Source organism: Brassica oleracea, chromosome C9, assembly GCF_000695525.1.
Source record: "Brassica oleracea var. oleracea cultivar TO1000 chromosome C9, BOL, whole genome shotgun sequence".
Taxonomy (NCBI): domain Eukaryota; kingdom Viridiplantae; phylum Streptophyta; class Magnoliopsida; order Brassicales; family Brassicaceae; genus Brassica; species Brassica oleracea.
In genome coordinates, this window is record NC_027756.1 from 17,351,006 (window position 1) to 17,370,679 (window position 19,674).

General features: G+C 35.5%; 2 protein-coding genes and 1 long non-coding RNA gene across 3 annotated transcripts; 1 reads left to right on the plus strand and 2 right to left on the minus strand.

The window, feature by feature from the left end:
• Positions 1-667: 667 nt before the first annotated feature.
• Positions 668-1,742, plus strand: LOC106313130. The gene is made up of 4 exons (XR_001264304.1): positions 668-853; positions 936-986; positions 1,136-1,240; positions 1,393-1,742. It is a non-coding gene; the product is annotated as an uncharacterized LOC106313130 (long non-coding RNA).
• Positions 1,743-13,785: 12,043 nt separating this feature from the next.
• On the minus strand, positions 13,786-16,313 carry LOC106314461. Its single transcript, XM_013752330.1, has 9 exons — positions 16,125-16,313; positions 15,639-15,912; positions 15,155-15,338; positions 14,958-15,082; positions 14,790-14,871; positions 14,576-14,687; positions 14,348-14,511; positions 14,159-14,279; positions 13,786-14,094 (listed from the first exon to the last, which is right to left on the minus strand). The coding sequence occupies exons 1-9, from the start codon at positions 16,311-16,313 to the stop codon at positions 13,786-13,788; spliced, it is 1,560 nt and encodes a 519-aa protein (XP_013607784.1).
• A 561-nt stretch (positions 16,314-16,874) lies between these two features.
• LOC106316374 (probable WRKY transcription factor 49) lies at positions 16,875-18,358 on the minus strand. Its single transcript, XM_013754251.1, has 3 exons — positions 17,979-18,358; positions 17,724-17,867; positions 16,875-17,572 (listed from the first exon to the last, which is right to left on the minus strand). The coding sequence occupies exons 1-3, from the start codon at positions 18,356-18,358 to the stop codon at positions 16,981-16,983; spliced, it is 1,116 nt and encodes a 371-aa protein (XP_013609705.1). The 3' UTR covers positions 16,875-16,980.
• Between the last annotated feature and the right edge of the window lie 1,316 nt (positions 18,359-19,674).

The following is a 19,674-nucleotide window of genomic DNA, read 5'->3' on the forward strand; positions in this document are numbered from 1 at the left end:
GCGGGAAAACCCGATTTGCCGGTTTCGGCGGAAAATTTGATTTTGTTGTTTCGGCGGGAAAACGCGATTTTACAGTTTTGGCTGGAAAACTCGATTTGCCGGTTTTGACATGAAAACTCGATTTTGCGGTTTTTGCGGGAAAACTCGATTTTGCGGTTTTGGCGGGAAAACTTGATTTTGTGGTTTTGGTGGAAAAACTCAAATTAGGTTTTGGCAGAAAAAAACACAATTTTTGTTTTTGACGGAAAAACTTTATTCTTAATTGTGGAACAAAAACTCGATTTTGCGATTTTGGAAGGAAAACTTTTGATTTTGATGCTCAACAAATTAGAGGAAATAATCATATCATATCTTAATTTTTCTAGTTTTATCTTTAAAATTTAAGAACAAAAATAAATGAAATATTTTTTTCAATTAATTGAGCTAACCCTGGTATCAGCCCTAACCCTGGTACCAGCCCTAACCCTGGTACCAGCCCTAATCCTGGTACCAGCCCTAACCCTTGATTATAATAGGGTTAAAATAAGGTTGAGTTAAAATATGGTTGGGCTTATAATAAACAAAAGAGGGTTGGGTCCTAACCCTGTAATTAATATCCCTATCTCTCTCTCTAGTTACGGAAGATCCATGAGAAACTCACCCCTGTTGTTCATCTTGCTTCTGCCCATGAAGGAGGAGCCTTGTTGAGTATAACTCACATTCTTAAAACATTTCATGTTTCCTATGATTTATCCTTTTTATGATACTTTCAGGTCTGTCTATCCACACATTAAATTTGGCTTGTCAAAATAAGTCATAAGATTACAGCTTCAGACACCTTTTCATCAAGTCCGACCATACAATGGGATATTAGGTCTGCAAAATTAATTCAACTTTTTCATTCTTGTGGTCTTCTTTTCTGAATGTTTCTTTTTTGTTTGTTTGTGAATTTCCAGATGCCTTTAGAACCATAACGAAAGAGGAAGAACCTATTGCATTCTATAAAGGTATTGTTCCTGGTCTTGCACTGGTTAGTTACTATCCTGGTTTTATTTTTACTAAAGCATCAGTTATCGATAAAAGATGTTACGAATGGAATGGTTAACCATTGTTTCATTTTTGGCTGGGATTGATTCTGATTTAGTTTCCTCAGCAGGTTTCACATGGTGCTATTCAGTTTACAGCGTATGAGGAACTCCATAAAGTCATTGTAGATTCGATAGGGAAGATAAGAAAATCTGAATCCGCTGATAATTTATTGGTAGAGTTCCTCTTCTCCATAGACTACTTTGTGATTGTTAGGCAATAATCTTTTTGCGTTTTGAAAATACGAAGAACCCTAGAAATCTAGAGTCGACATTGTTGAAAAAGACGAAGGTCAAAAAGAGCTGATCTTTTTGTTAATTTTTGCAGGCCGATAAACATAATTTAAATCCCAATATTATGTAGTCGTGAAGCCCATGAAGAACACAAACGAAAAGCAAAAAAAAGTTAGAGAGAAACAGACACGTGTCAACTCGTCCTTCTACTCAATGACGTGGCGTTCTAAGGAGAGAGAAAACACAAGTTTATATAAACTAGAGAGTTTTTCTGGACTACGCCCAGATTTTTTTCGTATAATATTACTAAATTGAACTAAACTTGCGTTTTATTATTTTGAGATGGTAATTTCTGGTGAAATTGTGTTGTAGCTCTCTGTTGTTGATGTTTTTGGATTCAACAATTGTTATATTATTTTGGTAAATGATGTTAGCGCGGTTTGTATAGCTGGATTTTCAATTTTTATCTTATTAATATACAAATTATTTTGTTTGAACTTGAATTTATTTTGCATGTTTCTTTTTTTTCTATATGTTAAGCAGTTTCAACTAAATATACATTTACTACTTTTTAAGTTTAGAAGATAATTTACTATTTTTTATGTTATACCACAGATTTTCGATATTATAAAATATTTTTATAACTTATGAAACAAAAATATGCTTTGATAACTAACAAAGGGGAATAGTTTAATTTGTTGTTAATTTTTTTTTGTCAACGTAATTTGTTGTTATTTTTTTCTCATGACACAAGCCACATTATGGCACGCTTAGCTTCCATTTGGCAAGGTAATAACAACGTAAAATCCCATCCCACATATTAGCCACATTTGTTAATTTCTGGTGCAAGCCGAATGGCACAAGCAGTAGAAGTAGAGGCTTCCGGCTGCTAATTAATATGTTATATGTCGTCCATAAATATTCCAAAATGTGTCTTTACTCCAGTGGTATAAAAGCTTCGTATATGTTCATGAAGCAGGGTTCGAACACTCCTGCAAACATATTTTTAATTTTCGGTCATTTTCCATTTTGTTGGCTCCTAGTATTTGGACATGCGTTGTATCCGTCGAAGGTGTACTGATAAATTGAAGCTATTACTAAGAAAGATGACTGCTAATATCATTTTCATGTAGACAATTAAATCATACAAAAACAATATTTTCATTTAGACAATAACATCATACCAAAAACATAAACCTTTTACAAACGTTTGATTGAGGATTCATACACAAGTTACTTGACAAAAAGGTCATATATTATGATGGACCTTACAAAAAATAACTTGGCTGCTAAACTAATTCAGCCTTCTACGTCTCCTTGGTCCACTTGTGTCAGCTGCTAATCCATAGATAGGCAGAGCTCTTCCAATAGGTTCTTCGTCTCCTGGTAACAAAGGAACCTCTTTTTGAAGCATCAAGAGTTGATAGATGAGGTTTGGAAAAATCAGGTTTGTGTCCCAGTCTGCTCTGCGGGTCATCTCGATCACTTGCTCATACACAAGATGACCAAAGTTTATCTTGTTTCGATTGGCAACGACATATAGAAGGCGGAGTCGGTTCTTGATCATTGAGTCAGAGTCAGGACTTGGAAGCCAGTTCAACTCACACACACGGTATAGAGCTTGGAAGGGATTGAGCAAAGCGTTGAGAATAAATCTTGTCCATCCGGAGCATTGGGCTCCAGTGAGGTGTGAGATTGCCTGCTTCCGATCAACTTCTTCCCACTAAAAAGAGTGTTCGACAGATGGGGTCATCATCAATCGGTTGATCACCGAAGGGGTAAACTTGAATACGTACCCCCGAATAAGAACACCCTCTTCGTTGAAGGGTTTGTTTGAGATAAACTCTCTTACAACCCGAGGACAGAATGGATGCACATGCATCACTATATAAGACCATCCTATGCTATCGATAATCCTAAACACATCATCTAAGACAGAATCTTTAGGATCTAAAGAACCCTGGACTATAAACCTCGGAGACAAAGGTAACGATACCCGATAGCGGCTTCCTCATTTTGATGACGGCGAGAATATCCTCTGATGGTCGGAACGGTACTTGAGAATAGCAGTCGGCTTCTTTGGAGATGATCGTCGAACGATATGAACGGAACTTGAGATCAGAATTGATAGTGCTCTCCGAATGAGTAATCGATCTCACTGAACCTCCGACGTCTAGATCGATTTGTAGAAGAACGACTTTGCTCTGTCATGGCGGATTAGATTCGATGAGAAGATTGTATAGAGATAGAAGAGGAAGAGTCTGGAGTTTCCTTTGTTAAAAAGAAGAAGAAACACTTAAACTTTCTGAATTGACGTTATTGAAAATTTTCAGTGGCTTCCAGCTGCTGATTATATGTAATATGTCTGTCGTATATTTCCGAAGCGTGTCTTTGCTCTAGTGTCTTTGCTCTAGTGGTAGAGTAGTCCTCGTATATGCTCTTCCACCAGCATATTTCTAGTTTTCGGCTAGGAAGTTTGTTTATTTTAGTTAAGAGTATGACTTTATGTAAAATATTTAGCATAAGAAAAAAAGTTTATATTTTACGTGTAAATTTTAATGATCCATTAACTTATTACTTATCATATTAAAAATAGTTCAGCATAATGTATTGCATATTTTGGGATAAATTATTTTATTAAAGTGTAAATTATTTCGGATAACATGTTTAATTAAAGTAAATTTATATTTTTTTGGTAGTTTTTAGTTTACGAAAATGTAAGTTAATTTTTGTTGTTGTAGATTTAACCATAGAGTTTTTGTTTTAATGTGATGCGGTGATCAGTTTCTATTTTCTAAACAACAGTAAGTTTGAATAATATATTGTGTTGAGCAATCAATTTCCGTAGGAGAAAAGAATATTTGAGTGTGTCTTTTTAATTGACGTAGGAAGTGGTAATGTAAATTTAAAAACCGTTGACTGGTGTCGTTTGCTTACTTGTTCGATCCCATGTGGAGTTATGCCATTAGGCTTATGATAGCAGTTTATTCCTCTTTTGGAAGCGTTGTATGATATCAATGTTGTTGTCAAAGTAAAAGCGCGATCCTGGTGTGGTTGTGAGTGATAGTTTCCCTATAAAAGTGAAATATTTGTAAGCATTTAGTTTGACATAAACTTTATGTTTAGTTTATTACCTTCATGTAACCGTGGAATGATATGCAATTTAACTCCCTGAAATTAGCCGCCTCGTTGTCCCATATAGTTAGACGTACCACTTTGGATCTACAAAAAATTATTGTATTATATTTTTTGGTGAAAAACAAATCTTATTTAATAAAATGTTAGTACCTGTCTAAATGCAATCCAATGATGATCTTTGTATTTGTGCTATGGTTATATATATCACTTCCTTGGATGAGGCATACTTTGCCAACAAAATCTGTGGGAATATTTTTTTTAAGTGAAATAAATAGAGAATTTATTGGTATGTGAGATAGGTAATGGTTTTTTTTTTACCTGGGAGGAAGTTGGTTGCACTTGCTAAGCTGATCAACTGGGTGTAGTGTTGGGGACGGAATATGTATGAATGAATTAGTGTAATGTTTTTTTGAATTTGTGTAATAATTGTTGTCTCATTGATATTGATTATGTATAGATGAACAGTAAACTTGTACCGTTGGTTATTGGGAAGAAGATTAAAATATCTAATGTGATAAATTTCCCCTTCCTCGAACCGTTGGTACATTTTGTCAGACGTAGAAATAGGCACACTCCCTTCCATTTGTTGTTCCTGTTTAGTGGTTAAAAGCAATCATTTCAAATGTAGTTGGAGTAATAAAAACATAGTATTTTTTAGACAAACCTGGATGTCAAGACAAATGAAAGTTGTTCCTAGAAAAACATTTTTGTTTTTGTGGTTTGTGATAGGCCACATCCTAATGATCATAACGATTATTGGTTGTGGTCCGAGGTTGTCGCTTTGGTTGTTGTGATCTTCGGCTGCATGTTCTGCACACATAAGAATGAGAATTATTTTGTATTGCCCATATTTTATAATTTGTATATTTTTATGTGTGGTTCGATATTTTCTACGCGCGTAAAATGCTTTTAAAATTATTTATTTTTGGTGATAATCTACGATAATTTGGAGTTATCTTATATTATTTTAATTCCAACCCATATGTGATGATGTTTTAGCTGTTATTTGTTTGATTTGTCAAACTTTTTTGGTTGTCCAAAGTACAGTCGATCAGTTTTAAAATTTAAGTTTGTTATAAATCATGTTTAGAAGCAGAGTAAAGTCATTATCATTTTAAGAGCAGATGTTAAAGTCTTAAAACAGAGAAGCGGAAATCATAAATAAGATGGTGGACTTTTTGACGAAGATGGTGATAGATGTGATGGGATTTTCTTGAGTTGGAGAGCCTGAAATTTATTTTGAAATAAATCAGTGAACATAACTTAGTAATAGGAATCAATTTACTTAATTAATAGAGTAGGGAGACGTACTTGAAAGTAGCGAGGTATCCATCATCAGGGAATTAGTTTTAACTCTGATTCATTTCTGTTGATAGCTCGAATACTGCATAACAGATAAATGTGAATTATTAGATAGATAACCACTTTGGAAACCTTCAATGAGATTCTGAATTTTCAATTTTACTTACTCTCATGGGAACGAAGGCGGTTGAAGATTTCTTTGTAGACTATGTTCTTCACTTTTTGTTTGTGTGAGCCTTTGCCTTTGATGATTTTTAGTCCTGTTTTGCTTGTTACACGTGAGAAGGCCACGTAGAGTTGACCATGTGCGAAGACCGGTCCTGGAAGATATAGGATAACCTCTTTTAAGCTTTTACCCTGGATTTTGTTGATTGTCATTGCATAACACAATCTGAAAGGGAATTGTCGTCGACGTAAAGTGAACGGTAGCTTTGTATCCCCATGCAAGAGGAAAATTCTTGGGATCAAAACTTCTTTTCCAATGTGTAAGCCAGTAATTATATCTGCCTTAAGCACTCTTTCGCCTATGTGGGTCAGGATTATACGGGTACCATTACATAATCCTTTTGTTTGATTTATATTTCGCAGAAGAATAATCGGGGCCCCAACTTTGAAAGTGAGTTTATGAGAAGGCAATCCTTGAAACTCCTTGGAGTTGAGATACTCAATCGCGTATAATGTATCATTTTGATTAGATTGAGTTTACGAAACCTCAAAGCTATCGTAACTGTAGTAGTCTCTTGACACCCCGTCAGTTTTGGAGATTGTATATGCATTGATTTCATCGACTGTATCATTTCGCGGTGTAAGTATAGCTTTATCAGTGTAGGAACTTTGGGAGGCCTTTATTTTGTTGACATCATCATACGCAGCATCGACAACTTGTTTTAATGACTCATCCTTAGACTCTTGGACCAATGAGTTGTCGACGATTATCATTTGGTCATGGTAGCCATCATCCTCATCTTCTTGTCCTGATTCTGGACGACCTTCCCCGATCTTGAGAAGCCACTCGGAGAACTCTTTCTCGTCCTGATTGACTCGCATATTTGTTTTTAAAGAGAACTTGTGGCAGCTATTCCATAGATATGAATGACTTATCGAAGATAAGACAGTATCAGCCCTACTACCTTGTGGAATTACTGGTAGGATCTGTCTAAAATCACCCCCTAACAAAACTTTTTTGCCGCCAAAAGTTTGATCCTTTGCGGGTGGAATTTTCATAGACATTATGTCCTTCAAAGTTTTGTCTAGCGCTTCGAAAGCATGCATGTGTGTCATAGGTGCCTCATCCCAAATTATGAGGTCCGTTTTCTCAATTAGTTCAGCCAGCATTGCACCTGGTTTGATGTTGCAGAGCTTATCTTCGTCGAGCTTCAAAGGAATATTAAAGCGAGAATGAGCTGTTCTCCCGTTTGGTAGTAGCAATGTGGCTATTCCTGAAGAAGCAACCGGGATAACGATTTGTTTTCTCGAGCGAAGTCTGAATATAATAGTTTGGTATATGAATGTTTTTCTTGTGCCCCCTGCGCCATAAACAAAGAATAGTTTTCCATCCTTTTTATCAACAGAGTCTAAGACTGATTCGTAAATCACACGATGCTCGGCATTAAGTAAGTTGTACTGCCTGTCATGTCTTAGTGTTTCCTCGGCAACATCGTAATCCATTTCTTGGTTCCACAAACTGTTCCCCAATTCTTTTTGCAAAATAGGTTTGATTTTTGGCATCTCTTTAATATCATTTAATGAGCGGTCATGCATACGCATCAACTTTTCCACTTCGATTAACGTGTATTGCTCAAGGGTCTCATCATCCAGTTCCAGATTTGTGTGACCTAAGATCCTTTGTCTCTTGTGAAGTATGTCCTCGCTCATTGATTTCCATGAGTGTTCCCATAGTTCTTTAGGGCTTGCAACGAAGCAACTGTTTGGGAATGTGACAAACATATCGCGGATTTGGTATGGGGTGGCTGTTCTAGCACCCTCTGACATACTCTCGTGCCATTCAACATCATTGTCCAAATAGCCTCGTGCGTGGAAAACTGATTTGAAATCAGGGTATTTCACGTCGTTAAACGTTTTCGGCTCATCATAACTTCTAGGACCCTTAATCTTATTAATGAGGATCCTCAGATAGTATCGAGCCTTACCTGGGGGTCCTATGTATAAGGACATCCTTCATTTTTGACACTTAAGTAATGGACATCTCCCTAAGTGATGAAGAACTTAGGCTGTATAGGGCTAGGATATCCTGCCTTACCTGCTGATGGATGGACAGCCACGATTCGCCCAATGGTTTTTCCTTTCTTACGTTCAGACCAGACTTTGGTACTGTTGTTAGATACAAAATATTCCGGTATTTTCACATAAGTTAATGTCTGTGCAAACTCTGACCTTTTGCATAAGACCATCCATTCAGTAAACATTGTCTTCTCAATACCTGGCTTGCGGATTACACGGCCGAGGTTATCAGTTGCTTTAATTGTGATGTTATGTTCGCCTTCTAAGTGATTGATAAGCTTCTCTACTGATGGCTTTCTTTTGTGTATGTGGAATGCGAAAGTCCGCCACATAGACTCACAAGCTGATAAATACCGAGCATCGATGTAGTCTTGGATCTCATTCTGTTGCTTCATCACTCTTTCCTTTGGTTCCCCAGAAGCCACTATGTCAGAGGTAGTTGCCGTATTTTCTTTTTCAATAACTGCGGATGCTCTGTCAACACCCTTGGTTATGTACTTGAATAAGTACTTCACTGCACTTGTATGATTACACCATTCCACATTAATATGAGCTTCGTACTTCTTTAGGAGCTTAAAGTTATGAGGTACAACAAACGTGTTATTTAGGATTGCCCCATTCTTTACCACAGACTCATTTTCATTCTGGCGGCGACGATATAATACATACCCTGATTTGTCAATCGAAGTACTGCCATTATACGGCTGAGAATAATTTTTCGTGCACACATTCTTCTCCATACATGGTGACTTCTGATTAATGACACCACATGAACCATGGATCATGTGTTTTGTCACTAAATTGTAAGCTTCTGGGTCTTCTTCTTTGTTTGGGAGCTCGGCTGAAATAATCTCATCTACCTCTTCCGAACTTGGTGTTCTAGATGAGTTTCCAAACCACAATAATATATGTGCATGAGGGAGGCCTCTTTTTTGAAACTCTATTCTGTGGAGAGCTGCTGTGTATGGCTTGAAGAAAGTTCCTTTTTTGAAATCATTGAGTAGCTGATCTAACTTCATCTTAATGACCCGACATTCAATGTCTGGTCTATCATTGGGGGAGTCTCCACCATATCTCTCAAGATGTTCTTTAATCTCTCTCCAGTTAGGATTGGCCGTCATTGTGATAAACAAATCTGGATTCCCATATTCTCTGCAAATAGTCATCGCATCATGGTATTTCTCAACTAAGTACAGGGGCCCGCCGGTGAAACTTGGCGGCAATATGAACCTTTGACCAATAATTTTAGCATCGGTGTCACCCTTCCTAACATGCATCGAGTACATTGCTGTAGAGCTCGGCTCTCAAAACATCTTGATTATTCCTCGCCCATCTTAGCCGATCTTCTTCGATTGCCGTAAAAAAGTTCACAACATATTGATGGAGGAGACGACCGCCTTTAAGCAATGTCATCCCTTGGTTAAGACGTGTCTGTATCTGAGCAGCGTAGTACTGCGTATGGTCAGGAATTGCCTTGTTCTCGAGGTGCCTGTCTCAAGATGTAATGGGATCTCGGGATGAAATCCATACTCACCATATGGAAAGAGAATAGGATATTGGAGGCTCATGTATAGAGGGTGATCATCACGTATCTGCTGCAAAGTGTCAGATTGGAATTGGACCACTATATCTCGTACTCCAATTGTTGATGACATATCCCCTACGATAAGGCATGCGACCTCACTCGTACTCGAAAGATCGTATTCTTTCCCTTTCCCTTTATCTGAGAGCAACCTAATATTAAACTCTTGCCCGCTGCCTTCGTAGTAGTCACGTGCCCGTCGAAAAAGCTTAGCTAAACAATTATTCTCGTCAATCATCTCGATGAGGCCCTCTAAGGTTGTCTCATCAAGATTACCTTCTGTTGAGGTTTGGCCCATCGCATTTAAACGGTTTCTGACTTCGTTACCCGTATCAAATATATAAAGCTGGAAATATTCGGGGGGACGGCCTTGTCGCGCTATAAGCGAGCCAATTCTATGGTGGGTTTGACCTTAGATCCGTATAGTGTAATGTCTGGGAGCATGCACCACACTATAATCCATTTTCATTCCAATGGAGGTGAAAGCCAGTACAGAATTATAGACTCGGATGGTATCTCGAAACCACCTAGACTGAAGATGTTCTTCTAACAGGGCTGGGGGTTGCTTGATCGGTGGAAGCTTTATTTGGCCATGGTTACAGCAAATTGTGAATGTTGGTTCACCTGTTATGGAGTCTTTACCAGTGCTCTCTGAAGTCCACATTAATGCACCACATTTTGTGCATGCTACGATTGGGTTATCTTCGGCTTTAGATGTGGAGCACTTATCTGTGTTAAAATTTGTTTCAATTTGTTAACACATAGTGTGTTAAATATTTTATAGTTAACAACGTTTAATATTTGTTAAGAACTATAGTATAACTTCGATGGCATGTAATATGTAGGCCCTGAAGCACATATAATTTATGTGGCCATAGAACAACTCATTTTTAAAAACTCTTAAAGAAAAAATTCTTTTATGATTTTAGAACTCCGCATCGAAGGTTGTTGGCAACCAAAATTTATTTTCTGAGTTACCTAACATTTATTGGAATTGGCTCCTAAATTATTGTGCTCATTCCCGACACTGATCTAAAATATTAATTTAAAATATGTACCTTTCTTCGCAGTTCTTGTAGGGTGTAAACCATGGGATTTTGGTGGATTACGTAGACCTATGCGTATAACATATGCAGATGAGACGTATAAGTTTATGTAATCGTTTCTTAAATGTTTTATGGTTGGCAGAAATGATTACCTTATGGCAGAGATGATGTTCGTTTAGATATCAAGATGGCTTTTCTCATCCCTCGTCCGTTTTTCTGTCTCACTGGTTAAATTGTAAGCAATCCATTTAAGAGAACATAAGCATAAGACATTGAGGAACAATAATGTTTTTAGGCTGAAAAGAATCTTATACCATAAAGGTCACACTTATCACAGCCACATGTAAGATTAAATTTGATAACTAAATTAGTTTATGAATATATACTAATGAAGAGTATATTATTATAATTCATTTAAACTTACAATCATAAAACTTGGGTTTGAACGTCGGTGGATCGCATATCTGGTGGACTACGAAATACATTCATAATTTAAAATATTATGATTTTGGATACAGTAGTAGATAGTGCATAAAATTATTTTAAAAAGTTTTATCATATATTAAAAATTAATATTTAGCTAATTATTAAATACTTCATAAAATAAAAATAATTTATTCCAATGGTTTTTGAATTGATAATATATCTATATACTATTTTCAGAAGAAGAAGTTCGGGGAAAACACTTATCATTCATACAAATAAGAAGAAGTTCATATGATATTACAGTTGTCTTACCTACAAAACTTCTAATACTAGAATTAGTTAACTTTTTTTAATGTGAGTTTTAGTTCTTTTACTATATAGATAGATATTCAAAATTTTCTTACCACGTTCTTATTAAAAAGAGAATTATCTTATGTTTATCAAACCAAATACATGTTTTTTACCAATGAATACAAAGTTACCTACGAAGAAAATGATCTAAGAGAGTGTAGAAAGCAACAAACTGGTGTTCTGAAAGAGCTAACCTATAGTAATGAAAAGTGCTATGTTTGTTCTATAAAAATGTCTAATAAAATCCTTAAAGTATTGCTTAAAAATACGAAAAACTCTTATTGTTATATTTTAATCAAGAAAAAATATTTATAGACGGTTATTAAGTAATGTATTCATAATATGTGAGTTTTTATAAAATTTAATACAATTATAGATAGTGCAGAAAAATATTTTTAAAAGTTTTATCATATATTAAAAATTAATATTTAGCTAATTATTAAATATTTCATAAAAATAAAAATAGTTTATTCTAATAGTTTTTGAATTGATAATATATGTATATACTATTTTTTGTAAAATTATAAGGCCCGCGAGTGCAAGCAAAACATATATCATTCATACAAAGAAGAAGAAATTCATATGATATTACAGTTGTCTTACCTACAAAACTTCTAATAGTATAGTTAGTTAACTTTTTTAATATTGATTTTTTATCAATGATTATATAGATTGATATTCTTACTTTTCTTACCACGTTCTTATTAAAAGAGTTTTTCCTTATTAACACTAACTCTTATTAAAATGGAAATAATAATATATGAGAACTCCGGCTTCTATTATATGTAGTAAATAAAAAAAATACTAATTTTTATAAAATTATATGTAGTTCTTTCTATAAAATCAATACACATGTATACATCACTTTTATGATAATTTTTGGAATCATTAATAAAAAAAAAAACTAAAATACAGTTTTTTCTATAAAATCAATACTCGTGTATACATCACTTTTATGATAATTTTTGGAATCATTTATAAAAAAAAAAGGTTTAGAAAACAGCCGATATGTTAACCAATTAATCAAATTGAATCACATTAATAAAAAATAAAAAGATTGAAATTATAAATGCGACACATTGGGTCATGTGAAATAAACCGGACACCTTCTTTAGTTTTATCAGATTCGTGGAGTCCAGCTTCATCCCATTTATAATGCAATCTCAATTTTATAGTTTATATGTAATTATACTACAATATATTTGAATTCCATTTTATTATTTTCGTAAAACCATATCTGAGTTATGTATTTAAAAAAGTATTTGCATCATTTATATGGTTCTAGTAGAAACATCTAACAATACTCTCCCAATTCTCCAAAACTCTTTATAGTTTTTAAACATTTTAGAAAACAATAATTTTTTTAACAAAATCTCTCAAGCTGATCAACGTTCACCACTTTGTTGCTCCAAAACAAGACATTGGGTGACAGCCGTTTGTTTTATAAGTGTTGTGTGGGTGGAATTAAGAATGGTTATTAAAAATATATGAACTATTGTCAATTCCGTTTATAAAAGACATTACTCTCTGCAGAAGTAAGTATTTTTGTACCTGCAGTTTCCAAAGGAGGTGTTGGAGGTGGGTTCTCCATTCTTTTATATCTCGATCCTTAGAAGCAAACAGATTGTCAGTTAGAGAGCTGGATTAAGATTTGTATTTTGTTGGCTTGTAAAAGAATTTCTTACACTTACACAGTCTTTTGGCATTCTGCGGTGGTTAGAGCTTCGTAGACAGTTCTAAAAGGAGCTAAGAAGGAACCGGGAAGGAGAAGAATTGGTGTTACAGAGCGGTTTCAGTATTGATTTTGAAAATGGGAATAGAAAGTTGGGTTTCATTTTCGTATGGGTTTTAGGAATGATTTAATTCTTTAGGAGGAAGGTTTAGGAAAGATATTAATGCCTAAGATATGAGAATATTTTCTTACGTTGCTGAAGGAAGTAGCATTTAGTAATTGGGTTTGACTTTATGTATAGGTGCTAGCGTTATTGTTTCAGGTTTAGTAAGTAAATCATGGAGGAAGGTATTTATGGGTTTATGAATAAATAATTTGATTATGTAATTACTCTTGGAATTAGCTTATATTACCATAATGTTGGAGTCACGTTATGAGGGATAACTCATGCATTGACAATCACATGCAAATAAGAAAAAGATAACATGTTGACCCACAATATTGATTTACACTCTAAATAATTAACTAAGCAGAGTAATCCTGAAGAAGCAGAGTAATAGTGATAACAAATGATTGATAACTCGTAATTATTCAGGGTAGATAAATTGTTTGCAAGGGAAAAAACTCTGAAAATTCAAACTGAAAGAAAACCATGAGTCAATAATTAAACTGGAAACAAACACTTAAACTGCATTGAAATTGCAAGCTCTGAGAAGACGTACGGAAGCTCTAGTTCCCACTCTTAGGGCGTTTAGCTTTCTCTATCTCAGTACTGTCACAAGTTCTTTTACTCACCTCTGCAGAATCCACACGGCTTTTGGATGTTTCCTCCGAAGTTGCAGTAGTATGGTTTCCTTCCGAGGACACTGTGGCTGGTGGAGTGTCTAGAGGGAGGATCTTGGTCACAGTAAGAGATCGGTTCTTGCCTGAAAAGTTATGCTCTGTAACTTTGACATAAAACTTATGTCTTTGCCCGATGGTGCTGATTAGGGCTTCCGGGACAGGCGACTCATGGTTAACTCCTTCGTTTCCATTTGCCTGACATTCAAGTAAAACAGCGTCAAGTCAATACGTTTCAGAGCATTGTCTGATGAAAAGTTACCTCAAAATAGCTTCTAACTAATTCTGATGCGGGCTTCCCAGTCAACTCACGACCAGCATCACCAAGTAGTACAAAAACAGCTTGTTCACTGTTGTCATAAACAGATATCTTTGAAAGGTACCTGTTATGAAAGAATCAGAAGCTAATACCAATGAAAGCGTAATTGAAAATTCAGGCGAGAGTTCTTACTGTGCAACACCAGCTACGTTAACCTTCCCACACTTATTGTTTGTACAAATCAACGAAGTTAGGCCTTTGGTAACCTTAGTATGGCATCCACCGCATGCAATGTAGTACCAAGCAGAACCATGCACGACATCATCTATCGTAGCCGTGCACTCAAAAAAGGCATCCTGCGAGAGTGTATAAGAATATAAGCTTTTATTAGTGATTAGAGATATTTAGATTGAGTTTTACCTTTACAGATTCCTGCTTGATGTAGGAGAATATTTCCCCTATAGCCATTGTCTCGCGTTTGGTGACCACCTCTGCATTAACCTGCTCAGCAATATCTGGATTAGAGCCCAACCTGAGACATAGTAGAAATCATTGATTCAGTCAGTCACTGCAATGAGGTAACGCGTGCACTTCATTTAGTCAAAGAGTAAAAGCAAAACATATGAATATTTACCAGCCGAAGTAATCTATGGTAGGTTGGACATCGTAGTCCATAAATACACGCGAGGAGGACATTGAGGTCAGGGCAAGAGTACCTGTTGTACCAAGAAAAACCCATTAAAGAACACAAACTGCAGATATGTAACTGTAAGAAACCTATATTACAGATAGAAATCTGAACCTCCGAGAGTCTTCGTGTTAACGGTTGTGACCAGTAACACGGTGGGTGTGTTCTCGTACGACTTGAACTTTTTGCAGAAGTCTCTTGCAGCCTGGTCCCAAAGGTAGAGCTTCATCACAGGCCCACTGCAAAAAAACGATACTGAATGGTTAAGAGGAGTAAAGAGAAGTTGTGTTTAAGAAATAATGAAAACCTACTCATGTGATTGGACATGAATCAGAAGACGCCTCGCCTTTGCTATCTCCACTTCATCAAGAACGGGAGCCTCAATGATACTCTGACCATTAACCAACTTCATGTGGCCAACAACATCTATTCCATTGTTCATCAAGAGTGTAAGTAACATGACTCCAAATAAATAGTTTAATATTTCATGAAAACCTAAAATCGCAAACACACACAGTCTTAAAGTACTCAACATATCCAATTTATACTATGCTACGCTATGATGATCAATAAAATCCGAGGGCCGAGTTTAGTAAGTTCTGCTACCTGACGTTACAACCCGAACAAATGAATTTCATTCATCGAAATGTAATTCAAAGAATGATTATGACAAACACAAAACATTGATTCAGTTAAGTCGAGATTTATGTATCTAAGCAGCAAGAAAAGCTAAATCCTACATCTAATCATCAAGCAACGCAACTAAGAAATGATGTGGGGAATTACAGAGCTTACCGTAGAGGTATCCTTTGAGATCACAGTTAGCTTGAAATTCTTCATACAAATGAAACCGGAAACTGTCTTCATCAAAAGGGGTGGGACAGTCTTGAAGAACCGACAGTTCTGAGTTCCATGAGAACGACACTGTCGCGGTATGATCAGCAACCCGAAACACCGATTTGTTTCTGGATCCATAGAAGTTGTTGAGTTTGTAAACAGATCCTCGCTTCATTTCAGGCAAATATTTTTTAATACGCCCTGGGGAAATGAATCCTTGAATAACGGTTCCCTGCGAAGAATAACATAAGAAAACCCAAGATAAGTAAGTGAAGAACGTCTTGAAGTAAATTAGATCTACTGTAAGTATGTATAACATATACTTCTTTAAAAAAAAACGATACAGTAGTCAGATATACGTTACAGAGATGAAATGAATAGCTAAAGCATCTCCTTAGCGATTAATCTAACTTATATAAGCATAGGGGGATCCAATTACTGTACCTGTTCGTCGATGAGCAGAATCTCCAGGCCAATAAGTGTCTTCTTTAGTGGGTTCCAAGCCTCCCAGAAATGGATGAGCCGAAATCGCAACTGAGCTTCGTGGTGATCCAACGAGACATCTTTGAAGAACATGATTTTTTCGTCGTAATCGGAGGAGACAATTGACTTTCCATTTGGTTTCATCGCCATGGATCGAGGTTTGAGTGGTTCTAGGGTTTTGATTTGTACACGGGAAAACAAGCATTATATAAAGAAAGAGGAAAAGAGGGAGATGAAACGAAACCATAAAGAGGAAATTGATTGTGGAATATTGATTGTGTAGAAGTGGATGATTAGAACTCAGACGCTATGGTTTCAAGGGGAGAAGACGAAGTGGTAGAGGAGAAGAGAAGAGACTCGCGACTTCAGCTTCGCGTCGTAGATCTAGGTTTAGTCAAATGAAAAAAAAAAGCCCAAACTTAAACCAAACGAAGCCCATACACCTAAGTTTATTCTAAACAAATTTTAAGCCTAGATCCGAAAATAAAATATTCTGATTGGTTGAATATTTTTGACGACCTGACATGTCTAGATTTTGAGGAAATCTCCTTTTTAGTATTGTGATAGATAGATAGATCTTACATGCTATTTTGTATAAAATAACCATCTGTATGTAACCAAACTCCGTATGCAAAGCCCGCCACGAGAGTCTTCGTTTGTTCCGATGCCAACGGATAACACCTTTGGTATGATGGGTTTCCATCAGAAAAAAACTAGTTTGCCAACTGTCCCAAAGAACATCTTATTTTGATCCGGAAAGACTAAAGCAAAAAACAACAGTTTACCGATACATAAAAACATATATTTAATACAAATATCATAAATGCTTGAAGTTTACAAGATCCGATTGAACTATTTCACCACTAAATCCGATGTTAAGAAACAGGGAGTCCAACTTAAAGAAAGATGGATAAAGGGGTGGTGAATCGGTCCGAGAAAAAGAGCATGTTGAGGAACTGTAAGACGGTAATGAAGACCGAGAAGCTGCCAAAACACCATCATTTGTCGGAATATTTTTTATTGCCGGAGCCACCACATCTTCAAGAAGCCCTTGTTGCTGCCGGCCCTGAATAAGTGGGGGAAAGAATCCATCTTCCAGGTTTGCGGGTGTGCTTCCATCGGCTGCATAGGGCATACAATTTTGGTAGTCTTGTTTGACTAGTTTGGTTTGTTTGTTTTTTTCTTGGGTTTGAGATTTTGGATTGATTTCAAAATGGGCTTTAAATTGAGCATCATTATGTATTTTGGGTTTTTTATTGGATCTATGTGTGCTATTGGATAAGAAGAAAGGATAGGTGAAGTGCAAATGGAAACCCTCGTAGGTGATGATATATGTGTTAGGGTCATCAATTGATCTCTCCACTTGTTTCTTTGCATTGCATATTGAGTTTGTGCACTTGAAATAACTCCTACAAAATCAGACATAGTAATAACATTAGGCTTGTAACCAAAAGCTTAAGTATATGCTATAGTATATACAAATACAATATGCTTTGGCTGAACCATAGAAGTTTGAAATATATAGGATTCTGAAGCAGATCATGTATATATTATATGTACCTTGGATTGGGACTATTTTTTATGGATTTCTGACCATACTTTCTCCATTTGTATCCATCATCACTCATTCCATTAGAGTTGTTCTTCACCTTTAATGTATACCTATCCACCTTCCTCAAAGTACACCTTCCCAATATTGGGACCCTTAATATTGATAAACAAGAGTCGTGAGTAAATTTTATTGAAGGCTGATATTTCAAAAAAAAGAAAAGTAATAGGAGTTCTTAAAGTTGAAAAAGTTCTATATTTATTTACGTTGATTCGGAGATCTGTCGGACTGAGTGGGTTAGGGGTTCAACCATGGCTAGAGCGTTGGTAAAATCTTGGAGTCTTGGACTGGAGTCATACTTTGATGAGACTAACTTGTTGATGATGGAATTTTCCTTTGGCATGAGCCGAAGATGTTCTTGAGGCAGAAAGAAGAGATGCGGCTCATTAACAATAAACTCGTCAAGGGCGTGGCTTCCATACATTGTCTTCCACTCAGAGACTTCTTTTTCTGCCATATGAGTGTGGGACAAGAAAACACATACAAGCAGCGGAGCAGGTGTAGGGGATAAAGAGGAAGAAAAGGAGAGATTCTTGTTATTTAAAGATAAAGGTGTGCTGAATTTATATTCAAACTTTATTAACATTTGACGGGTCTACTTAGGCATGAGACTTATTATCCGAAATCCGGATTCGATCCGAGATCCTCTCTGGATCCTCTCCAAAAATAAGATACCGGGGTGCCCAGATCAAAATTCGGATAGTAAAATCTTGGATCCGTCCAAACCGAATCCAGATATTTAATTTTTAGGTCCGGATATCCGGATCCGGACCCGTATTTTTAAAACACATTAAATTTTTAAATTTCATTAATATTAATATTTGATATATTAATATTAATACATGAATTAATCTTATAATATTATATTTTAGTTTCTACAATATTATAGACATATACAAATATATTTATAAATCTTGTATACATATTTAATTTATGTATTATATTAAAAAATTCAGTATTTTTTTTAAAAAAAATTATTTTTAATTATTTATATGGATCCCGATATCCGCTGGTAATAGAATATTGAGACGGATATCCAAAATTCAGATATCTGGAAACCACGAATCCGAATCCGGATATTAAATCTACGGATCCGGATCCGGGTATCCTAAATTTTCCGGATATCCGGATCCGTCTTAGGCCTTGGTCTACTTGATACTAATTTTACATATATATTACTAAAATGAATCGTCTCTATATGATCTGTGTTTAGTAATTTATTTGTAATAAAATTTTGAGTTAAAATGTTAAATGATCAATTTAATTGGGGTTTCTCTTATACTAACTAATAAATAAGATTCTATTAAATAAGATTTGGATCCATGCTGTGTGGGTTTAAATAAAACAAAAGATTAGATGATGAAATAATTAAAGCCACCATAAGGATCATAACTGGTTTAAAAGGAAACAGAGCCAAGCCTGAAAAATGAGAGCTGTATTTGCTACGTAGGCCTGTCCAATATGGTAAAATCAAACCATACCGAACCGAACCGAACCGAACCGAAATAGACAATATGGTATGGTTTTGGTATATACCATATAAACCGAATGGATATGATTTTATAAAAACCGTAGGATTTGGATATGGTTTGGTTTATAACCGATTAAACCGAATAAACCGAACAAAACCGATCAAAAGTAAAAACATGTAACGTCACATGAAAAATATATTTGTTATATAAGTTATTCTTTTGTTAATAATTATTACCATATTTTTATAGTAATAAAGAATCATAATTTGAAAAACACTTAAAATATAATTAAATAACAATTCATCGTAACTGAGGATTTTTATTTTCGTAATCTTCTTCTTTTAATCATTTTGTTTTCTTTTATCATTGATTAAATTGAACTGAAGGTTATAAATTTGATAGGTAATAACTAGAAAAAATTCTTCACAAT